General features: G+C 42.4%; 1 protein-coding gene across 7 annotated transcripts in view; it reads right to left on the reverse strand.

The window, feature by feature from the left end:
- The window catches only part of LOC102382780 (neural-cadherin-like), a 123,102-nt gene that overhangs the window by 9,010 nt on the left and 92,809 nt on the right, over positions 1–21,283 (reverse strand). For 6 of the 7 annotated variants that reach the window (XM_025216626.1, XM_025216631.1, XM_025216638.1 and 3 more), the window contains 10 exons: positions 20,091–20,305; positions 18,945–19,072; positions 18,350–18,477; positions 17,348–17,471; positions 15,484–15,664; positions 14,181–14,347; positions 12,730–12,994; positions 9,598–9,778; positions 6,698–6,942; positions 3,030–3,184 (listed from right to left, as the gene is read on the reverse strand). In XM_025216626.1, coding sequence (XP_025072411.1) covers positions 3,030–3,184; positions 6,698–6,942; positions 9,598–9,778; positions 12,730–12,994; positions 14,181–14,347; positions 15,484–15,664; positions 17,348–17,471; positions 18,350–18,477; positions 18,945–19,072; positions 20,091–20,305 — 1,789 coding nt within the window. Of the gene's footprint in view, positions 1–3,029; positions 3,185–6,697; positions 6,943–9,597; positions 9,779–12,729; positions 12,995–14,180; positions 14,348–15,483; positions 15,665–17,347; positions 17,472–18,349; positions 18,478–18,944; positions 19,073–20,090; positions 20,306–21,283 lie in introns of those variants that run through there. The other variant, XM_025216642.1, reaches the window with a different exon arrangement.

Here is a 21,283-nt window from a genome sequence, read left to right on the forward strand (position 1 = left end):
CCCACAGCTCAGGGCCTGCTGGCAGCTCGCTCCCCAGCCACAGGAGACGCAGGCAGGCTCTGGGAGAAAAGAAAAAAAAGGATCAGGCCCCGGCTGCTTTTTTTTTTCTCCCTCAGTGAAGCCTGCTCACATGAGCTGCTGTTGCACAACCCCTGAGCTGCGCGGGACCTGGTGCTTCCCTCCGTGGCAGCAGCAGCCCCCTGGGGCCACCCGGGTGGGCTGCCAGCAGGTGGGTGCCACCACCATGGAGGGAAGGTCCAGGGCTCCCTTCAGCTCAGGGACCACTTGGCCCACCAGCAGCTCCCCCGCAGCTGTGGGAGAGGCAGGCAGGCTCCTCCAGGAAAATAAAAAAAGCAGGCCGCTCATCACTCCCCCCGCCCCAAGTGGATCCTACCCATGAGAGCTGCCGCCAGCCCGTGCAGCCCCTGAGCTAGAGAGGGGCCCGATACTTCCTTCCATGGCAGCGGCACCCCCCAGGGCCACCCAGGGGTGTGCTAGTGGGCAGGTGCTACTCTAGGCCACAGGCAACATCCAAACCAATCCAACCGTGCATGGGGCACTGGAGCCCAGGTGTGCTCAGGCTTAGCAGGCTTCTAGCACCCCGTGCACCATCCCCACCACCTTCCCGCTACATAGGACCACCTGGGAACGGGCTGGCCTGCCCCTGGGGCAGTGCAGGAACACAGGAGGAGGGTGGCTGGGTGTGCTAGAGGCTGGAGAAGGTGGCAGGGATGGTGCACAGGGCTTTGGAAGCCCACCAAGTCCGAGCTTCCTTGAGCACACCTGGGCTTCCAGCGCCCCGTGCACCATCCCCACCACCTTCTCCAGCTGTATTGCTGCAATTTGTTACATAGCAAACTAAAATACATCAGATGTCTTTTACATTGCTACATAAAGTCATTTAAAGCAAAATACACTGCCACACGTGTACAGCATGACAAAATTAAAACGAAATGCACCACCACAGGTGGAAATGGTGACACCATTAAAGCAGTGCACTGGGGCAAGTAAGCCACTTTAAAGGACAATTTTATCATGTGTACAGGCACCCTAAGACATTAGTGTAACACAGAATAGCTGCTTAATTTCCATTCCAGAGAAGCAGATGTCAGCGTGACGAAATCATTAGCAAAACTAACCGCACTTTATCATGCATCAGCAAAGTACAACTTCTAAACAAATCCTAATTGTACTATGATCCACTGCTGAATTTTTTACTTGCACAAAGCTCCCAATTAAAACCAATGGAAGGTTGTAATTTGGCCTTTGCAAACTTAACTTGGAATCTGCCTGAGTAAAGGGTTAAGAATCAGTCCTACAGCAAACTAGATAATATTAACATCATTTTTCACTGCTTTGTTTATTCCTTAAAATAAAATGACACAGAATTTCCTCTAATAATGCACCATAATTAGCTGGCAATTTACAACCCCAAGATCATCCTCCCCGCTGGCTTCCAAGTCACTGGTAACACAGCTAAATAGCAAATGATGCTAACTGTTTTACCCAGAGGTGCATTGGCCTACTCGTATTCTGAGTGTCCTAATTTCTCGCAGGCATATTTCTATTTATTTTGGATATGAAATCTCAGCAGAGCTAATAGCCATTTGTCTCTTCAGTTTTGCCCTCATCGTTAAATTCATGCATGGTCTCTTTTGTCTACATATATTGAACATCATTTTGTTATGACAGCACGGGGCTAAACCTATGTAACGGACATTGTGGATGCTCAGTTTCACTATATGGACAAAGAATTAATCACTCAAAAACAATATCAATTGCCACTTTGGAAATTTTTGGCCCAGGTCACCAGTGACCTGCAAAGCTAAATACTACAAACTTCTAGGAAACAGGAAGGTCTGAATATGCCCAACAGTATGTCCTCCAGGATGAGAGAGAATTTTGATTATGGATCTTAGTGTATGCATGATTGTGCTGTTTCACAATAGGAATATTCTTACTGGAGAAACTCCTGTAGCTATCTCAGACAAGGTTCCTTGGGTGAATTTGATATCTTTTATTAGACCAACCCAAATAGTTGGAGAATAGAATGTAGCTATCTCATGCAATCACAGTGTTTCCTCAGTATACGGACTTTGTAGGGTAAAACTGTGAAGTATTCCAGAGAACAGAGATATTTGGGATTTATGGAGAGTAACATTTTTTAATAAAAATGTATACCAAGTATTTTATGGGATCCAGCTTCAAAAAAATCTTCTTGTAAAATGAACAGTTTTAAAACGGGCAGTTCAGTCTTTCACACTTTTTTTCCCAAACTGATGGGTCAGTGAAACAGCTATTTAAAACTTTATCTAACAATTTCCTGTAATAGCTGTTATATTACTTCAGGGTGGCAATGGAAACTAAAACTTAGGCCATGAATGTGAAGGACAAATGGAGTTGTTAGAGTCACCTGTCCTGTGTGGAGTGTGATGTATTAAGGTGAGGTTTTCCCTCTGGAATATTTCTCTTCACTGCAAAAAGGGCCCTCTTTTATTCCAGGTGCTAAATACAACCAAATACAAGTGTAGTACTTGCATCCCTTATCAAATTAAAATCTGTGAATAACTTTAAATCTGTGAACAATGGCTAATGTCTGGATTAACAGAAAAATGTCAGGAAGGAACATCTCCAAAAGAGATGGACCATAAAGAACATTTCATGTTGGCTTTTGTAAAACCTCATTGCTGCCGCAGTAATTGCCACTGACAGGAGCAGAATCTCCGGAGTCACAAAGCCAGAAAGGGATCAACCATAAGTTCTTTAAACTACTAAACACATCCTACAAGCAGTCAAAAATCACTCACAGAGGGTCTTCTACTATAAGACAAATTACAATTTTATGGGCACTTACCTTTTTATAAAAAAATCCCAAACCAGGTGCAACGCTGCAAATAAATTCATCGGTCATTTGCAGTAATGCAACTAACAGGTCCTCAAGGTTATGCATAACAGACCATCTTGCATTTCACTAGTCCACTGAACCCTCAGCCCAACTATGTCATAGTAATTAAATGCAGTATCCTTACTTGATCCTGCTCCCCACCCCCTTCTTCATTATAGTTGAGGATATTCTCTCTGATGTCCTCCAAGTCATCATGATATGCAGACACGTGGTAAACTCCTCCATTCAAACCTTTATGACTCTTCCAGCGGGTCCACAGAAAAACCCCACAGAACAGAACTAGCAAGCAGATGTAAATGAAAAGAGAGTCATTATTCAGAAGTTAATCAGACTGTAACATGATTTTAAGTATTGCAGTACGGTAAAAACAACATCCATATAGCAATCGTTACTAGAGAACCAGTAGACAATACAATTACAGTGGCTTGAAGAGAAAGTAAGAGTGTAGATTCAGGGCCTTAAGAAGGCAAGCCAATAAAAAACAACCTTTGAGATCAACACTCCTCTTGATTTAAGCATTAGTTTCATTTACAGTCAGCACAGTTACACAAGAATATCAAATGGAGAAGGAAAGGCCATAAGGTATTCATTTATTACTAGGTGAATAACATTTGAAAAAGTGAATGGCATGCAGCAGCAACCTTAACTGCTTACTGTACTGAGTTGGACAAACCTGGTGGTTAACAGAAAATGCATACAAAGATGTAGCACAAAAACTGATGCAGATGAATCCTGAGAAGTTACAACTCTGTGAACAAGAATGGAAATAAAGTATAAGACAACATGAGACAAAGGGCAGGAAGACTATTACATAATTTATTGGGGGGAAAAAAAATCAGGAACTCTTTTTTGCCAAAAAATTAATAGTTAGAAAAACTCCCCAGTAGCAATGTACATGCGGACAACTGCCAAGCTTCAGTTACAGCAGAGTTTTTTTTAAATGCTAGGTGAATATAAATGTGTGTGCAATGCATTTCAGTCACCTTTGTAAAACTCCTCCTGCTATGGGCACAATGGATAATTCTCCAGTGACTTTAATGAGGTCTTAAAAGCTGTTTGTCTACACGGCACAGCGCAGCACTGTGCCTGCCCTGCAGCTTACTTCGCTGTACTGCTACTAGTACCCACGCCAGCTTGTTTAGAGCTAATATCCCTATACATAAGGTGACCATAAGTCCCAATATGGCCAGGACAATCCCGGATTCTGTAGGCCAGTCCCGGCTCGTTGGTCAAAAGTCCTGGGCTGGAGTCCAGCGGGGAGGTAGAGCGGCGTGGTGCGCCAGGCAGCTGGGTGGGCAGGCACCACTGCCACTGTGGAATGTAGGGACCTCAGATAGGGCACCTTCCATAAGGTGACCATACATCCACCCACCTTGCTCCTGTACAGCGGCAGTGGTGTCTGCCTGCCTGCCTGCCCGCCAACCTGCCTGGTATACCATGCCGCTCCACCTCCCCACTGGACTCCAGTCCAGGACTTGTGACCATCTGGCTGGAACTAGCCTATGGAGTACAAGACTTCATCAGGCTGCACAGACACCTGCTGTTTAGACTTTAGTGAATATCTAAAATGCTTTTGCTAGAAGAACCAGATTTTTTTTTAGGTTGTAGATTTTTTCAGAGCCAGGCATATTTTTAAGTTTTATTTTTTCAGTCTACAAAAATGTGACAAGTGGATTTGAGTAAGGGCAATGATTCTTTGCCAAAATATATTTTTAATGAAATCCAATTTTTAGATACACACGTATTAAAATAAATCGTATAGTCCCCCAGCAATCTATTCTTTCCTTTACACTATAAGAACTTAAAGCCAACCTGATAGATAAATATTAATTAGCCCGATGCAGTCTTATATAGATAGGGTGACCATATGTTCCGGTTTGGCTGAAACAGTCCCAGATGCCATAGGCCAGTCCTGGACAGTTGGGCAAAAGTCTCAGGCTGGAGTCCAGCGGGGAGGTGGAGCGGCCTCTCAGCCTGACCTCTAGAAGCCAAAATCTGTATGAGTAACACTGACATAAAAAAAAGGAACTGCTCTGAAATGAGCATGTATATTTTGTATATGCATATATCAGTGGTACAAAATATACTGTAATTTGACTCCCTGTACACTGCTCAACACAGAACAAATATGTATCTCCAAGTTACAAATATAACTTCTGTTGAATTAAAAATGAAATGATATGGAGACAACATGAACCCACACAGGTACAGTTTTCTTCCCAAAGTGGCTTCTGTTTGGGATTTAGAAGAGGAGATCAATTGTCAGAAGCTGCTCTTGTAACAATGTTCTTCAGTCTATGCTATTGGATAATATTATGCCTGAAATTATATTTTAAAATACATCAGATGTAATGAAAATGTATTCAATTTTCATGATCTGCATCAGACAAGGACGTTTAAAATCCAGAACACAATAATTTATTAAACTTTCACTTTAATAAAACTTGTAGATACAGAAGGTAACCATCATTACAGAGTCCATTAGAGCAGGGGTGGGCAAAATGCAGCCTGCAGACCAGATGCGGCCACCAGGCCATTCTATCCGGCCCGCAGGGCCCCTAAAAAATTTAGAAAATTAATATATATCTGCCCCTGGCTGCCTGTCATGTGGCCCTCAATGACTTGCTAAAACTCAGTAAGCAGCCGTCCGCCCAAAATAATTGCCCACCCCTGCATTAGAGAGTAGCATTTTGGTTTTAACCTCTTCATTAGAAATATTTTTCTGACTGATTAATGCAGGTGTCACATAAGATATATTTAATATGGGTAATTCCCTATTCATAAATGTAGCAATTCTCATTACATCAAATGCAACTAACAGCACAAAATTGCTTGGTATGAAAACTACCTTAGAGCAGAGCGCAAAGACATTATGTATACTATAATTCAGTGATCTATTTGCTTAAATAGCTAGGATTCCCCAAATTCTGAAACCAGTAGCTTCCTAGCTGTATATGCTGGTGGTGTTTGCACAGCAAACATATTGCACAGCAGAATTTGAAGAAAGCAGGGGCATGTCAGATGCCACTGACAGATACAAATAGTCCACAGACAATTAATTTTCACAATTTTTACCACAAATCCTACAAATCAAAAGTGCAGTAAAAACTACAAGCAAATGAAATATCAGTGCTTTAAAGCTTAATTCTACTGTCCTTACTCAGGCAAACTCTCATGATTTCACAATGAGTTTTGACTGGTTCAGAACTGAATAAGGGCGCAGGCTTTGGTTCTTATAAGAGATCCTTCCACCTCAAAGTAGCCCACACCCAGGCCTGCAGAGGGGCCCAGAAGATGCACACAAAAAAACCCCCAGCAATTATAATTCACAACTATAACTAAAATGCTTCACAAGCCAAAGGTTCACTTGTCTTTTATTCCTATCTGAACAATTTTTATTCCTAGACTAAAGAATTTGTTTCATCATGACTAGCTGAATTTTAATTCATGTTTTTCTCCTAGCCATCCCCTTCCTTGAGATCAGTTAAAATTTGACTCCACTTGCACCTTCTACACGATTTCTTAGAAATGGACTGCAAAGGTACAGAAAATAAAACTACAAGGGCTTTCCTCAGATGAATTACTGATTTGCTGCATAACGTATGCAGAATAAGGGATGAAAAATTAAAGTGTTTATCGCTGGAACAGCGAGGACAATGCTGTGAGAGCACAGTCCATTCTCTACTAGAAAGCAGATTCTTCAACAGGCAGATACCATGAGAATCTAGACAAGAAAGGATGGATAGACAGATTAAATCACCAAAGATAATACAAGACAGTTGCCATAACTACCTAAGAGTGTCAAGAAGCAAATGCAGATGGCAAACATGGAGCTGAAGCTCAGGCCTGCATCCTTGTGAAAGATAGCCAGCGTGATTTCACAGTTATGGCCAGTATAGCCATCAGGGCAGTGACATCGAAACTTGGTTGGCGACTGGGAGATACATGTACCAAAGTTACAGGGTCTTTTGGCACATGCGGTATAGACACAGTGCCTGCCTGTGGCATTCTCCATGATCATGTGTCCTGGGGGGCAACTGAGAAAACAAATACAGAATAAAACAGTGAAACTCCTTATTAAGAGCAGACATGACGCAGTGCTGAAAACATTCTACCAGCCTTGGGGCACATGCTGTACTCCTAAGCCATCTCCTAGTACAAAGGTATCTAGTGTAGTATCTACTTCAGCGGTGCTTCTCTAGAGCAGTGGTCTCCAACCTTTTTTATGGTAAAGATCGCTTTTTAGAAGTAAAGGGCACATCAGGATCTACTGCTCCCCCCCCCACCCGCATCCACGTCTCGCACCCAGCAGTGGGAGCCCCCCACACGTGCCCCTGGACCGTGCAAACTTCTGGCCACCGGGCAGGCATGGCTCAGCGAAGCCACAACACAGGAGTAGGATTGGGCCCCAGCCCAACCCAGCCAGGTCTGGGACACTTCGCAATCCAGGGGCGCATGGGGTATAGGCCGGTGGACGCCCCGGGGCCTGTTCCCCGCCACCCACCACACCTGTGCTCAGGACGAGGCAGCTGCTGCTGCGGGCTGCCCACCCCAGATCTTCCCAGACCTGCCTGAGAGCTGCCCCCATATAAGTCCCCGCTGCTGAGCTGAGCCGCACCCACACGTGGCCAGCTACAGCAGGACTCAAGGTGTAGCAGCAGCTTCCTCTCCCACCTCCACCCCCATAGAGATGGAGAAGCAGCCCACCAGCACCCCCGGGCTCCACTCCTCCCACTGCCCGGCCGGGCTGGTGCCCCACTTACCTTCACCTGCTCCTGGCTGGGCCGCACGGTCAGTTGCTCACCGCGGGGGCGTTGATCTGGCCCCCACCCCTTCTCTCCCCCACAGATTGACCTGCTGGGGCTGAGGGCAGTGAGTGTGTGCATGTGTGTGCACTCAGCTGTTCCCCCACCCCAGGATCAACCCAAAGAGGCTCCAGGATCTACCTGTCAATTGGGATCCCCAGGTTGGTGACCACTGCTCTGGAGTGTTCTCTGAAACCAAGAAAAGGGCTATAGGGTTGGTACCGAATGACCGTAACTGAAACAAACACAAGTGGGTGTACACCAGGGGCTCATTTTCATTGCAAAGTTAACTGATGTTATAATTTAAGTGTTGCTTCCAACTTGAGACCTGCCCATGCCCAAAAACTCTTACTCTGAGTAAGGTAGTGCTTTTAACTCAATGTGACTAGCCTTTAGAGGGATGTAAGCTATAGCAGGGGTTTTCAACCTTTTTTTAAATAAGTGTACCCCTGGCAGCCCCCTTTTTAATATGTGTACCCCAGGGGAGGAGGGTGGCGAGCAGGCGGGGGCATGGTGAGTGGTGGAGCAGCGGCTGCGCAGAATCTGTACAACCCTGCCCTCGCTCTGCCATGGCCCTGCTCCTGAGAGGCAGCAGCATGGGGTGGTGGTGCTCTGTCCCCACGTACCACCTGGGACTTTTCAAAGTACTCCCAGGGGTATGCATATCCCTGGTTGACAATCCCTGAGCTATAGCATGAGCTAGTGCAATTCACCAGCTGCTAATGCAACTGGTACATCTAAATAGTAAAATGCAGTGCTGTGCAAGATATCCAAGCTAGCTCTGAACAAGTCTGCTCTTCCAATTTATAGACATATTTAAAAAGAGCTATTTAACTTGCTTTTTGGTACAGTTAGTTAGTCCAGGTGAAAAACCATGCTAATGCAGACACATTGCTTCTTGTACTTGAGTTGGCTTCTTGAGACCTAACTTACTGAGCTCTGCACAGGACTGTGTTGCACTGGCATAGCCAAACTCTCATGTTGCTGGTACATCATTCTGTCCTGTTTTATGTTCTGGACACATTCATGCAAGCTAGTTTAGCTCGGGAGGAGGTAGGTTTACTCAGCAATGGAGACAGCATTAGAATGAAGAATGGACTGATGCTTCCATCTCAAACTGTAATGTTCAGGAAACTTTTGAATATTTAAAAACTGAATCTAGCTGTAGGTTGCTATATAGGTTATCAGCTGAAATAACACCCTTCTTAGGTGTTGGGAAAATTACATCTTGAAGCTGGCTAAATATCTTGGTTTGAAAAACAGGGACTTTTGTTTAAAAATAAATATTTCAAGTATTTGTTTTAACCCTTTAAAACAAAGCCCCTTCAGTGTTGTGAGGAACTAAGTCTTAACAATAAGTTATAGCATTTGATGGCAATCACTTCCTCTGATTTACACTGACCATTACATGCGGTTTTAAAGGGCATGCCATGCACATCAATGTCTGCATTCTCTCAGAGCTGATTGCTTTAGACACCTCTGAGTGCAATTAAGCCACACTACTACCTAATTCCAGTTTTTACAAAGTGGGTCAAACATTTTCTTGCATGTGCTGTACTCCTTAAGCAGCTCTAACAAAGACAGCTGGTATCCATCTGCTTACCATTACTGGAGTTAATGGAAATATGCTGATTTACACCAGCTGAGGATACTGCAAACAGGGACAGTTTGCGCTTTGCTTTAACATCTAAGTAAGCTCAACAAAACCAATGAAGTTGTAGAGGCATAAATAAGGGCAGAATGTGTGCAGTGTTTCACTGATGTTTAACTGGATGATTCTTATGAAAGGGTTTTTTCCAGCGGCAGGATGCAACTGATATTCTTTTTATCATCCACTTCCTCCCACCTTGCTATGGAGTTTTCTGTGATCCTGATTTCCCCAATTACCTGCATTCATGCATCATCCACAAGTCAACACAAATAAACTGCTGCCTACAAGGGTTGTTCCTACAGGCCTCTGAAGAGCAGCCTTCTTTCACTCCTTGGACACTTAATACTGACACCAGCTCCTTAGTGTGAGTATCCAGAGGCATCCTGTAGTTATTAAATCTGACATCCCTCATACATCCTAGGGCAAAAAACAGAGAATGTTTGGTTTTGAAAGCTGTTCAGCTGAACTATTTGAAACAGTTGTCAGTACTATAATAGTGGACTCAAGCCAGAAAGTTCAGATCTAGGTCTGCATATCTCCACCTATTGTGGGGGTGGAGGGCAGTGACCTGGAGCTTTGATTCAACCTGTTAAAGAGACATGGACCAGATCCAGAGCCAGACTTTCTTAAGTTTGGAGCTGCAGCAATCCTCAGATCCAGGTCACCATCTGGGGAGAGTGCTCCACACTTAACATGTCACCACTTTACTAAGATTTCTAAAGAAAAGGACAAATAGCCAGAAGAAGAGGGTAACAGATGATTACCCATTTCAGTAATGGTGGTAGTGGCTCTTTTTAGAAACTGGATTTTATTAAAGTCTTCAATTTGTATAATAAAAAGACCACTAACAGTCAGAGGCATTGAGTTACTAACCAATAGCAATGGATGTATTAAGTGCCAGGGAGACAGGACTCCCAATGTATACACATCAGACATGCATATGGAAACATAAACCTCAGTCAATAACATGCATTTGTAGTTTAAAGGCCCTTTAAAAACACTCAGGTAGATGAGGCTGCATGGCAACGAGTGACAGTAGTATTAGACAGATTTCTGTTTCAATTAAATTTGCCACCAATAACCATATGACTTTTTAAATTCCATTTCCTGGGCTAATGGCTTACTTGCACATTCTAGGCTAAGAAAAGACTAACCAGTCTCCAGTTCTTGGCAAAAATGTTATGCAATTACCACCAACAAAACACCCAGCATCTGTTAAAAAGCCATCTGTGAAACATGGATGTTGTAGGTTATTAGTGTATATATCCTCTTTGACGCAGAGACTATCTTTCCCTTTGTTTTTGCACAGTGCCTAGCACAATGGAGCCATGGTCATGGCTAGATCAGTGTAGAAATGCAAATAATTAATGAGGACAGTAGTTGTGACAAGAATGTAGGACTCGGGCATTCCCAGTCTGGTGGCAGATCACCAGAACTACCTTCCTTTCTTCAGAGATGGTATTTCCTTATCCCACGTTCTGCTTTGGAAGCTTGGGCTGCTGGTCAATACGTGCATAAAGCAGAATGGAGCTGTTCATCAGTCCTGCATATGTATTCACAGAATCATAGAAAGTTATGACTGGAAGGGACCTCAGGAGGTCATCTAGTCCAACCCCTACTCAAAGCAGGACTATCCCCAACTCCTGATCATCCCAGCCAAAGCTTTATCTAGCCAGGTTTTGAAAACCTCCGAGGACACCTCTCTGGGTAACCAGTTCCAGTGTTTTACTACCCTCCTAGTGAGAAAATTCTTCCTAATATCTAACCTAAACTTCCCTTGGCAACAAGGACACACTGCTGGCTCATAAAGGTATTCACCACTTCAGCCTTTTCTTTTCTGGATCCTCTATCACAAGGTTACCTTCCCCATTCTGCAAGGGACCCACACTTTCCCTGATCCTCCTCTTGCTAATGACATAATTGTAGAAACCCTTGTTACCCTTCACATCCCTGGCTATCTGCAACTCCAATTGTGCTTTGGCCTGCCTGACTTCATCCCTGCCTGCTCACGCAATGCTCTTATACGCCTCTCTAATTATTACTCCTCTTATAAGCTTCCTTTTTCTGATTTAGTTTACTAAAAAGCTCCCTGCTAAGCCAAGCTGGTCTTCTGCCATACTTGCTAGTCTTCCTACACATTGGGATGGTTTGTTCCTGCGCTCTCAGTAAGGCTTCTTTAAAGTACAGCCGGCTCTCCTGGACTCCTCTCCCCCTCAGACTGGCTCCCAGGTGATCCTGCCCATGAGTTCCCTGAGCAAGCTGAAGTCTGCTTTTCTGAGGTCCAGGGTCCTTACTTTGCTACTCCCCATCCTTCCTTTCCTCAGGATCCTGAACTCAATCATCTGTGGTTGCTGCTGCCCAAGTTGCCATCTACTAGTACCTTCTCCACCAAGCCTTCCATGTTTGTGAGCATCAGGTCAAGAAGAGCATGGCCCCTAGTTGGCCACTCCAGCACTTGCACAAGGAAGTTATCCCCAATACTCTCCAAAAACTTCCTGGATCACCTGTGGACTGCCATGTTGCCCTCCCAGCGTGTGATTGAAGTCCCCCATGAGAACCAGAGCCTGTGATCAGGAAACTTCCACTAGCTATTTGAAGAAAGCCTCATCCACCACTTCCTCCTGGTCTAGTGGTCTATGGCAGACCCCCCCCACAGCATCACCCTTGTTGCTCTCCCCTCTGACCCTAACCCAGAGACTCTCAACAGGCCTATCTCCAGCTTCATACTGGAGCTCTGAGCAAGCATATGGCTCTTTTACATAAAGAGCAACCCCTCCTCCTCTTCTCCCCTGCCTGTCCTTCCTGAACAGTTTGTACCCATCCATGACAGTGCTCCAGTCATGCGAGCTCCCACCAAGTCTCTGTTGTTCCAATCACGTCATATCTCCATGGCTGTGCAAGGACTTCCAGTTCTTCCTGTTCATTTCCCAGGCTCTATGCATTTGTGTACAGGCAGGTGAGGCAACTAGTGATTGTCCTAATGTCTCAGGAAGCATGAGAGCACCTCCCCTGTTGCCCCCTCCTGCTTGCTCTTCCTCCATGTCTCCCACTTCCCCACTTACCTCAGGACTTTGGTCTCCATCCCTGGAACCTTCAGTCTGGCTGGGAGAGGATTTTGTCAGGTGTCCAGACCCTTCCTAATCCAATGGATAGACTAGGAGCTGGATGTGGCACACTCCAGCACCTTTTTCCTGCTGTGAATGTTGTATTTTGTCTCCTACAAATCCCCACAAACTTGCCTTCCAAAAACTCCATCTAACTCAAACTTTATAAAGGAGATGAATGTCTCAATGTGCACATGTAGTACCAACAAACCCTCCGATTCTGATACCCCACATTCTACAACAGTTAAACCAGGGAATCCTTACCTTGAAAACTCTGATTTGGATTGAAAGGGTAAGTATTTCCAAGCACCAAACTGCTGGGATCAATCATAATTTCTCTGTAAACTCCTGCAGCTCTAAGTATTTCTCTCTTCCCACCTCCTTCATACAGGCGAAGAGTGAATTCATTCTCAATTCTCTCCAAGGTGATATGATGCCACTCACCATTGCCAATGTTGTAGGAGGAAAGATTTACAGTATAGTCTCCATCACCCAGGTTATACGAGACCATTAAGAATCCCTGAGACACCTTGGGGATTATTAGCAGAGTGTTAAAAAAGAAAAGGAGAATCAATCTGTTGTCCAGTATTTGATCTGTCAGGTTATTTGTATCTAATATCTCTTCATTAGTAAGCAATTTTGAAAAAAGGGACTGAAGCCTAGATAAACCTGCTAGGTTAAACTAGTTAGCTTGAGCACTGGTAGTAACTTAGATACCCATGCACTGATGATACCCATGCAAATTAATACACCCTGATTTTCTATGAGTACCGAGCTTAGATACAGGACACATTTATAGCATTGTATTTGCCTTAATCCAGCATTAAAAAGGCAGGGGTTATACAATATATAGCCTTACAACAGTGGAAATTACTGCAATCCATGTAAACTTATCCTGGAAATTTATCAGTTGAAATTTCACTGACTTAAGTGTTGGATGTCTGCAGTTATCCAAAAGTAGCCATTTACTCAATGCAAATAGCCTATTACCTGCTTCCTGCACCTAGGTGAGGCACCAAAATTGTGCTACTGTGGTAATTACTCTAGGATACCTGTTTGTCTGTCTGTGGTGGATTCCACATAGGGATACACCTGTATACCTTTGCTTATCGATGCATTTTACCCCAGTGTTAATGTGTCAGGTATCCAAGTCCTGTGACAAAAGCAAACAGATGGTTACATGGTTGGGAGTGTGCTACAGTGTCACTTTTTCCTGATGGGTCCAACAAGTGCAGCTCAGTAGTGACCAGTGAGTATTACCACTTGATGGCCTACAAAGAATCAATCTGATATGATTGGCCAATATTGACCTTGGCCAATTAAGGGCCAAGGTCACAGGGCATGATCCAATGGTATCTGTATTCCTGCTGCAGGGTTAGGGTTGCTACAAGGCTGACATTTTAACACAGCTGTCTCCAGCTAGAGTCACACAGGACACCAGACTAGGTGGACTACTTATCTATCGTCTGTGGTAGTTCCTGTGGTCCTGTTTTACATGGATATAAATCCAATGAAACTCCTGGAATTACAGTGTAAAATCTACTTAACAAATGGAGAAGCAGGACCTTACCTTACACATATTTGAAAAAGTTGACAAATCAAACTGTACAGTACAGTTTTGGAGATGGGTACTTCTGGCCTTGTAGGATAACGTAAACACAAAGTTGCCATTTTGCCCATAACTGGCCAAAATGGGTTGGAGGGGATGACCTCACCTGCAGGGTGATGTATTCATCCTTGTTCCGAGAAGTCATGCTCATAATGACACTGTCAAGCTGTCGTGTCCTAATCATTGCCGCTAAGACCATTCTGCGGGAAGACACAGCAACAGGAAGCTGATACCGGATGTGGCTCCCTGGGCCAAATGTATATTCTTTGGCGACTAAGAAATCAAAATAAAAAGTTACCCTTTGTAGGAAAAAGATGACATTATTACAAAAGAGTTAGGTAGATAAAACAAGAGATTCCACTTGAGGCACTGCCCAGCAAAACAGTGCTGGCTTAGTTCATCTGCTCAAGTCCTTCAAGCCAGTTCCATTGCTTTCCCCACCTCTGTTCATTAGTATGGCTAGGCATATCCCTATCTGGACCCTATTAATGCAGCTATTCAAAATTCTTGGAGGGGGTAGCAGCAGGTATCACCGTGTTCCCTTTCCCCGTGCATTGAGCAGGTTCCTACACAAAGCCCCTTGCCCATTTGTTCATCCCATCACTCCCAATGTACTTGTGGCTTCCCCAGCATACCTATTTTTTCCCCACCCTGGAAGCAAAGGGCCCATCAATATAGTTCCTTAACTGGAAATCAATATTCTAATAATTATTTTTTAAATACGTTTACAGCAGCAGCTTCTCTCACAACAGATTACTGTGAAACCCAAAGTTAAAAATAACGGCCAGGTAGGAAAGTCTTTGAGAGAGCAGTGTTCATTTCACTCCAACTGTTCACTGAACTCCTCCTTGTGGTCCTGTTTCAGGACAACGATCAAACTCAATCCTTCCAAGTCTGCTCTCAGACGCTGAATAAGGCAAATCTGGTACTCAGTGAGCCATATTTCAAAGAGAAATTAAAACAAAGGCTGGGATTATCAAAAATGCCCAACAGCAAATTAGAACATTGCCCTAGGAAGTCAGCTAAGCAAATATCATTAATTATGAAGAGAGGATGTTGACTGACAATTATGCTACTTTTAAGTGTGGGGCAGGGAAGAAGACTCACTACCTGTGTCCCTGTGCCAGCTGATTTATTTCAATTGCTGCATCTGTCTGCCTCTACCTTGCACTAAACGGAGATAAACTGCAATATTTTTTCCTGAACGAAACAGGTAGTTGCCATGTCATTTTCCACTTACAGCATAACAAAGTAGACAGACAAAAAACTTACAATGGACTCACCTGAATCATAGTGACTCCCACCCCCCTTTCAACTGTTTTGTCAATGCTCACCCTTTCAAAGCATATTGGACTGCAAAGTGCTTCATCACAGCCATGAAGAATGTAACAGAGAAATAGATCCCTCACCTTTATTACATCGGTAGCCATAATAACCTGGCAAACAATGACAACTAAATGAGCCCCATTCGCCAAGGCATCTCCCATGAACGCCGCAGGAAGAGGTGCCCAGGGTCTCACAGCTCCCATCTGTTAATATGCAACCAGGGGAACTATTCAGGGACTCTGCAGGAGATTCAAGGTCATATACCTTTAAGAGAAAAATCACAGGATATTGGGATTTCATTTAACAAAGTTAAACTTTATGAGTTTATGCCCAAGTGGTAACACTTATACATATACCATGCATCTAAACAGCCTAACTGAGCTTGGACACACTTCACATTAGCAGCTTCTCTTGTCCAGTGGAAGCTGCTCTTATTGTGTGCCACTGTTAGGTAGCAGGGAAGATGGTAAATTGTCTATTTGCAGTGAGCAGTGCCTATGCCAGGGTCAGTTATGGACAAACAACCAGTAGTATAACTAGGGCAGGTTGACCAGGCACCAGCCCTGGGACCAGACTTAGGGTGAGGGCAGAAAAAGCAGCCCCTGTAGTACTGGCCAGGCTGCCACTGCCACCCTGGATGTAGGACAGCCAAGCTACATCTCTGCACACAACACTTAGGCTAATATAAATGTATATCAGTGTAGTTCTACCCATGATTCTTCCTGGTGTAACTCTATAACAAATCAAGTGAGGTTATCCTGGTGTAGGGGTTTACATCAGTCTGCTCCTTGCTTACACAAGTGTAAAAATTACTTACATTAGTGCATACATGTTGGCTGTCCACACTCTCAGTTATTTGTTGGGTTTTTTTGTTAGTTTTCAGACAGATTTTTTAAATGCAACTTTTAACATTTTAATACAGCTTTTATTTTTAAAAATATTCATCATTACATTCTGCATTTGGATATGCTTGCTCTGAAGCTAAAAGAAAACTAATATTCTATACAATGGTGGCAGCTGGTGTAGGGACAAATATATCATTAACATTCAGAAATTCCTTGAGTGGGAGTAAGGGGAATTGTGGAATGTCACCTTGGAGGGCAGTATCCCAAATGCATGGAGAAGGAGATAAGCAAAGGCATCATTTCTGCTTCACAAATATATCTACTACCAAGTAAAAAAGCACTTTTCATAGTAATCATCATGATCCACATTACTATTGTCTTGTGCAGACTGAGATGATTCTAACATTTAATAGCAAAAATAAAGAGTGCTTATTTACTTTAATGGAAGCTGCATGTGCTTATCTTTAGCAACAACGTGGATTTTTTAAAGTTTTTCTAACTGTTCAACCAATATTAAAGCATACTGGAAACTGGCTTCTACCAACTTCTACTGGGCTCCAGCATTGTTAAAGAAATACAAAAGATACCACATTTCAGCAAGATGGCTGCCCCAGAACTAGGTTGAGAGATGCCAATTAAACCCTCAGGTTGTATATGCCATTGTTTTATACACAGTAGAAAATAATATAACTTACCTTGTACATTTTCATAGTATTGCAAAGCAAAATTATTACTTATTTAGCAATCTGTGGTGGTTATAGCTTATTCAAGCATCAATGATAAACTTCTAAGGACAGTAATAGACATGAGGCAAGAACTTAGTCTCAATATTATTTTTTCTCTATTTGCTATTCTAGTCCAATGACATCCCACACATGAATATTTCTGGTGAAAAATACAACCATCACTGAAAAAAACCCCAGTTTAAACAGATGCAGCAACAACTCACTGGAAACAGATACTCTGTACTACCAGTCCCATTACTAACCAGAACCGTAATCTATCTTGACAAAAATCAGTTCCCATATAAGAAGATTCTTTAAACTAAAAACCCATATGAAATGCGTCCTCACTAATGCAAAAATTGTAACACGTGTCTTACCTGAGTATCCAAAATGAAATTTTGCAGACAGCCTATGAAATGCTTGTGTTGTAACTGGGGATAGGAGTATGGAATTGATTCTTTTACACCTCCCAGCTGAAGAACTTGGTTTGTACTCAAATACCTTCAAACAATGAGATACATGATAAACATTATGATGAATTTACCTTACCATATGAACACTTTGGTATAGGGAAAGTAAGAACCAAATACAGTAGATTCTAAAGAATTATTTGAAGAATGGAAAACTTTCTACAAGAATATAGAAAAGGACCATATTCTTGGCTGGTATAAATTCGCTACGGCAATGGCATCAACCTAAGCCTTTAAATTAAATGTGGGATTGTCAGTCAGAGCCTTGCCATGTGAAGTACTTTACTAAGAGCTAAAACCATGTGTGAACAAGCAAGGACATATGTTGCAATCTAGAAATCAGATTACAGAACAAACTGTTTGAAAGTTATTCTAGATTCACATCCCTAAAGTAACCTTATTGAACACAGTGGAATTACTCCAGATTTACACAGATAACTCAGAGATGAATCTGGCTTCTAGCGTTTGTTATTTATAACTGTGTATCTTAAGTTTTACAGAACTGAACAAATAAAACATAATTGGGTGTCCCATCCTGTTCTCATTAAAGTAACAGAACTAATTCTGTGAGTACAATTTGCAGGAGTAAATACTAATTGCTTGCTTATTGACAAGTGTCTGTCAAGTGAAAAGAATCCTCCTGTGGTGAAAACTCAGTACAGAGATTCAGGAGAGTCTGGTTCTTTTCCTGGATCTACCACAAACTTATTCCATGACCTCAGGCAACTCACTTACCCTCACAAAACCACTTTGGGGCAGATTATGCTTATATAGAGCTTTGAGGTCCTCAGGATGAACATCACTACAGAAATGCAAAGACTTTTTCTCAACCATCATCTTGGCAGATAAGACATTCAAAGACATTAATTGAAAAATAATGTAACTAAGTCTCCAGAAATGTACCCTTACCTTCCTCCTTGGGGAATCGAACCAGTGACCTCACAATTTGTGCGATCTTCAGTCGACAACCATTTACCAACTCCTTCCATCTCTGAAACAATTGCTGCGCTGCAGTGATCCAACGTGAATCGAACATCCTGTGCCAAAACAGAAGGTCACTACCATGCTGCAGAGCCAAGAGCCACAGTATACTCCAACTGAACGTTGAGTCAGAATTTTTAGCTTCCCTCTCTCTACAGGGCATCACACAAGTAAAGATTTGGACATTTTCTGTTCCATTTTCAACAATGTTACCAATGGTCAAACAAAACAAAACTACTCCTAAAAATGCTACATTTACAAATTAAAACTCTGCCTTTGTGTAGGGGGTTGGATCAGATAACTCAAAGCCCTTTGCAACCCTGTGACTTTCTGAGTCTACCCCCCTCCTTCAAAAGGCTAGAACTATGCATGCAATTCCATCCACCTTGTGCACTGATTTACTATGATCGTGTTCTGACTCTAATTTGGGAAAGTTTACTAGGTAGATAAATCTGAAGTTTATAGTATATGCAAATGCTAACTGAAAGCTGGAAAGCCATAATGTAGAAAACAAGCAACTGACCTGGCCATTAGTTCGGACTTCAAGATGATGCCACTTTTTGTCTGTCACATTCAGGTGACTTGGGAACTGCAACATCACTGTGCCTGAACCATGGTTCATTTTTAAAATGGGGATACCAATGGAAAGTTCTAAAAGGACAAGAATAAAACTATGTTTTTTAAATCCAGCTGCAAACATTTTCCCACTGTTGATAATGATAATGAGACATATTGTTAATTTATTAGTTCAATGGTTATTGTTAGCTAGAAGCTAGTGGGCAAAGTGCAAAAATTATGGGGTTAAATTCTACGGCACATATTATGTGGGAAGACTGCCTACTGGTCTTCTGTATTTATAAAAGCAATTTCTATGCTAATTACTTTCAAATCGAATCTGCTACCTGGATTTTGCAGAGAAACTATACTGCAGAAAATATTTTTCTTCCTTTAGTCAGATTCAAAGTGAGCACTAAAATGTGTTTCTTACTAAGATACTCTCACTATATATATTCTAAATTAAACACTATTATTATTTATATAGACACATACAGGTTTTAGTACATTAAAGTTATATGTAACTTCCAAATAGTAAATTATACGTATGCACAGGTTCTGTTATGATGGTGCACTGGGACTGAATTCACCCATCATAAATCATAGTCTGTCAAAGAAAATATGTTGCAAAAATGCCCTGAAAACTGAAAGAATGTTAATAGGTGGATTTCTGTTTTCAAACTGCATAAGAATGACAAGCAACTAAGACTACTTTAAACAAGTAATACCCGTCTCTGTTATACCACTACATTTTTTCCTTGTGGGATTTCTTTTTATAAATATGCCTGTTTTGTTTGCACTGGTTTCTTTAGCTCTGTGAACGGGCTTGGAGCCATTAAGTGCAGGCTATAAAAATACCCACGATGTCAAAGAAAAACATACTGCCTGAGAGCCCTTCAAGAAACTTTTTTCTCATTTTTCTAACATCTTGCACCCAAGAGACAAGATCTATGCCTAAACTTGGGAGTTAAGTTTTCTATTAACCCATCAGACTGAAGTTAAACATTCACACTATAAGTACTATATTGTCCATGGAACATCAATTCTTAGAGAATCATTACTTCAATTCCCTAAGAAGTATTTAGTTTTGTACACAATTGCAGAGAATCAGTACCTATTGCGATGAAGTTTTCTGTATTCTCAGGCTCTGGATCCGATAAAGGACCACTGTATAATAAAAGTCCATCTGGAACCTCAGTAATAAACTCTAGGGATAGTAAGCTCTCAAAACAAGGCTGGATGGGACGAAACCATGCATATCCATTTCCATGGAAACTGAGCTTAGTCTGCTGGCATTCAGATCCATGAAATGAAACAGGACAATGACATCTGAAAGAGCAAATTAGAAAAAGACTACAGCAAAAAAAAATAATTGCCAAAATCAAAACACTCTCATATATTCAGCTTATCTTTGAGACTACAGAGCACTGATTGATGGTATGCTTTAGAGTGGTAACAGTGAAGCATGATGAAGCTTTGTATTTAAGTTCAAGCCTTACCATAGTTCAAGATACTTATTAAAATACCTTGAGAAGTACAAAGTGATTATCTGTTCCATTATCCCAATCAAAACTAAAAATATATATTTCTGGAGCTTTATGATACTGCATGTGAACAGTCAGAAACATACAACAAGAGCAAACAGCTACCAGCTCTTGTTAGTAACATGAAACGTTCCACACCAGATCGCTCCAAATACTCATATAACATTGGTGTAAACGGACATTTAACTGAAGGCAGGTGAACAACACTGATTTACATCAGCTGATGTTCTAGCCCAGAAGGTTTCTAACTGAGCATCTTCCCCGCATTCCCTCTACTCCTGGCTTAAGCAGCTTCCCATTTTTTTCCTAGGTATTTCCTACATTAGTATTACACTCTTAGAGAAAAACTGGAAGACCACTTTTTCCTTTTACACTGAGGCCCCTGACAGACACTAAGCTTAAGACATGATTAACCAGTTAATCATGTCTTAAATAGTATCCCAGCTGCACATTCATTCAATTAACAGCGTGGTAAAACGGAATAAAACCACAAAGTTATTACATAAGTAATTATAACTTTGTGACTGGTTCCCATTTCACCTTAACTTGAACATGGGGCCAGCACTGAACAGCTGACTGGCACTCCCAGCCATGGGAGTATACTGGAGCCCTTCAAGGCTCCGATGTGCCCCCATGACTGGAAGTATCAGTCAGTTATTAAGGGCTCTCGGTGCAGGAGTGCATCAGAGCCCTTCAAGACTCTGTCGTGCTCCCAAAGCTGGGAAGCACTGGCCAGCTAACCAGCACACCCAGCTGCAGGAAT

The sequence above is a fragment of the Alligator sinensis genome, unplaced genomic scaffold (assembly GCF_000455745.1).
Source record: "Alligator sinensis unplaced genomic scaffold, ASM45574v1 scaffold170_1, whole genome shotgun sequence".
Lineage (NCBI taxonomy): Eukaryota > Metazoa > Chordata > Crocodylia > Alligatoridae > Alligator > Alligator sinensis.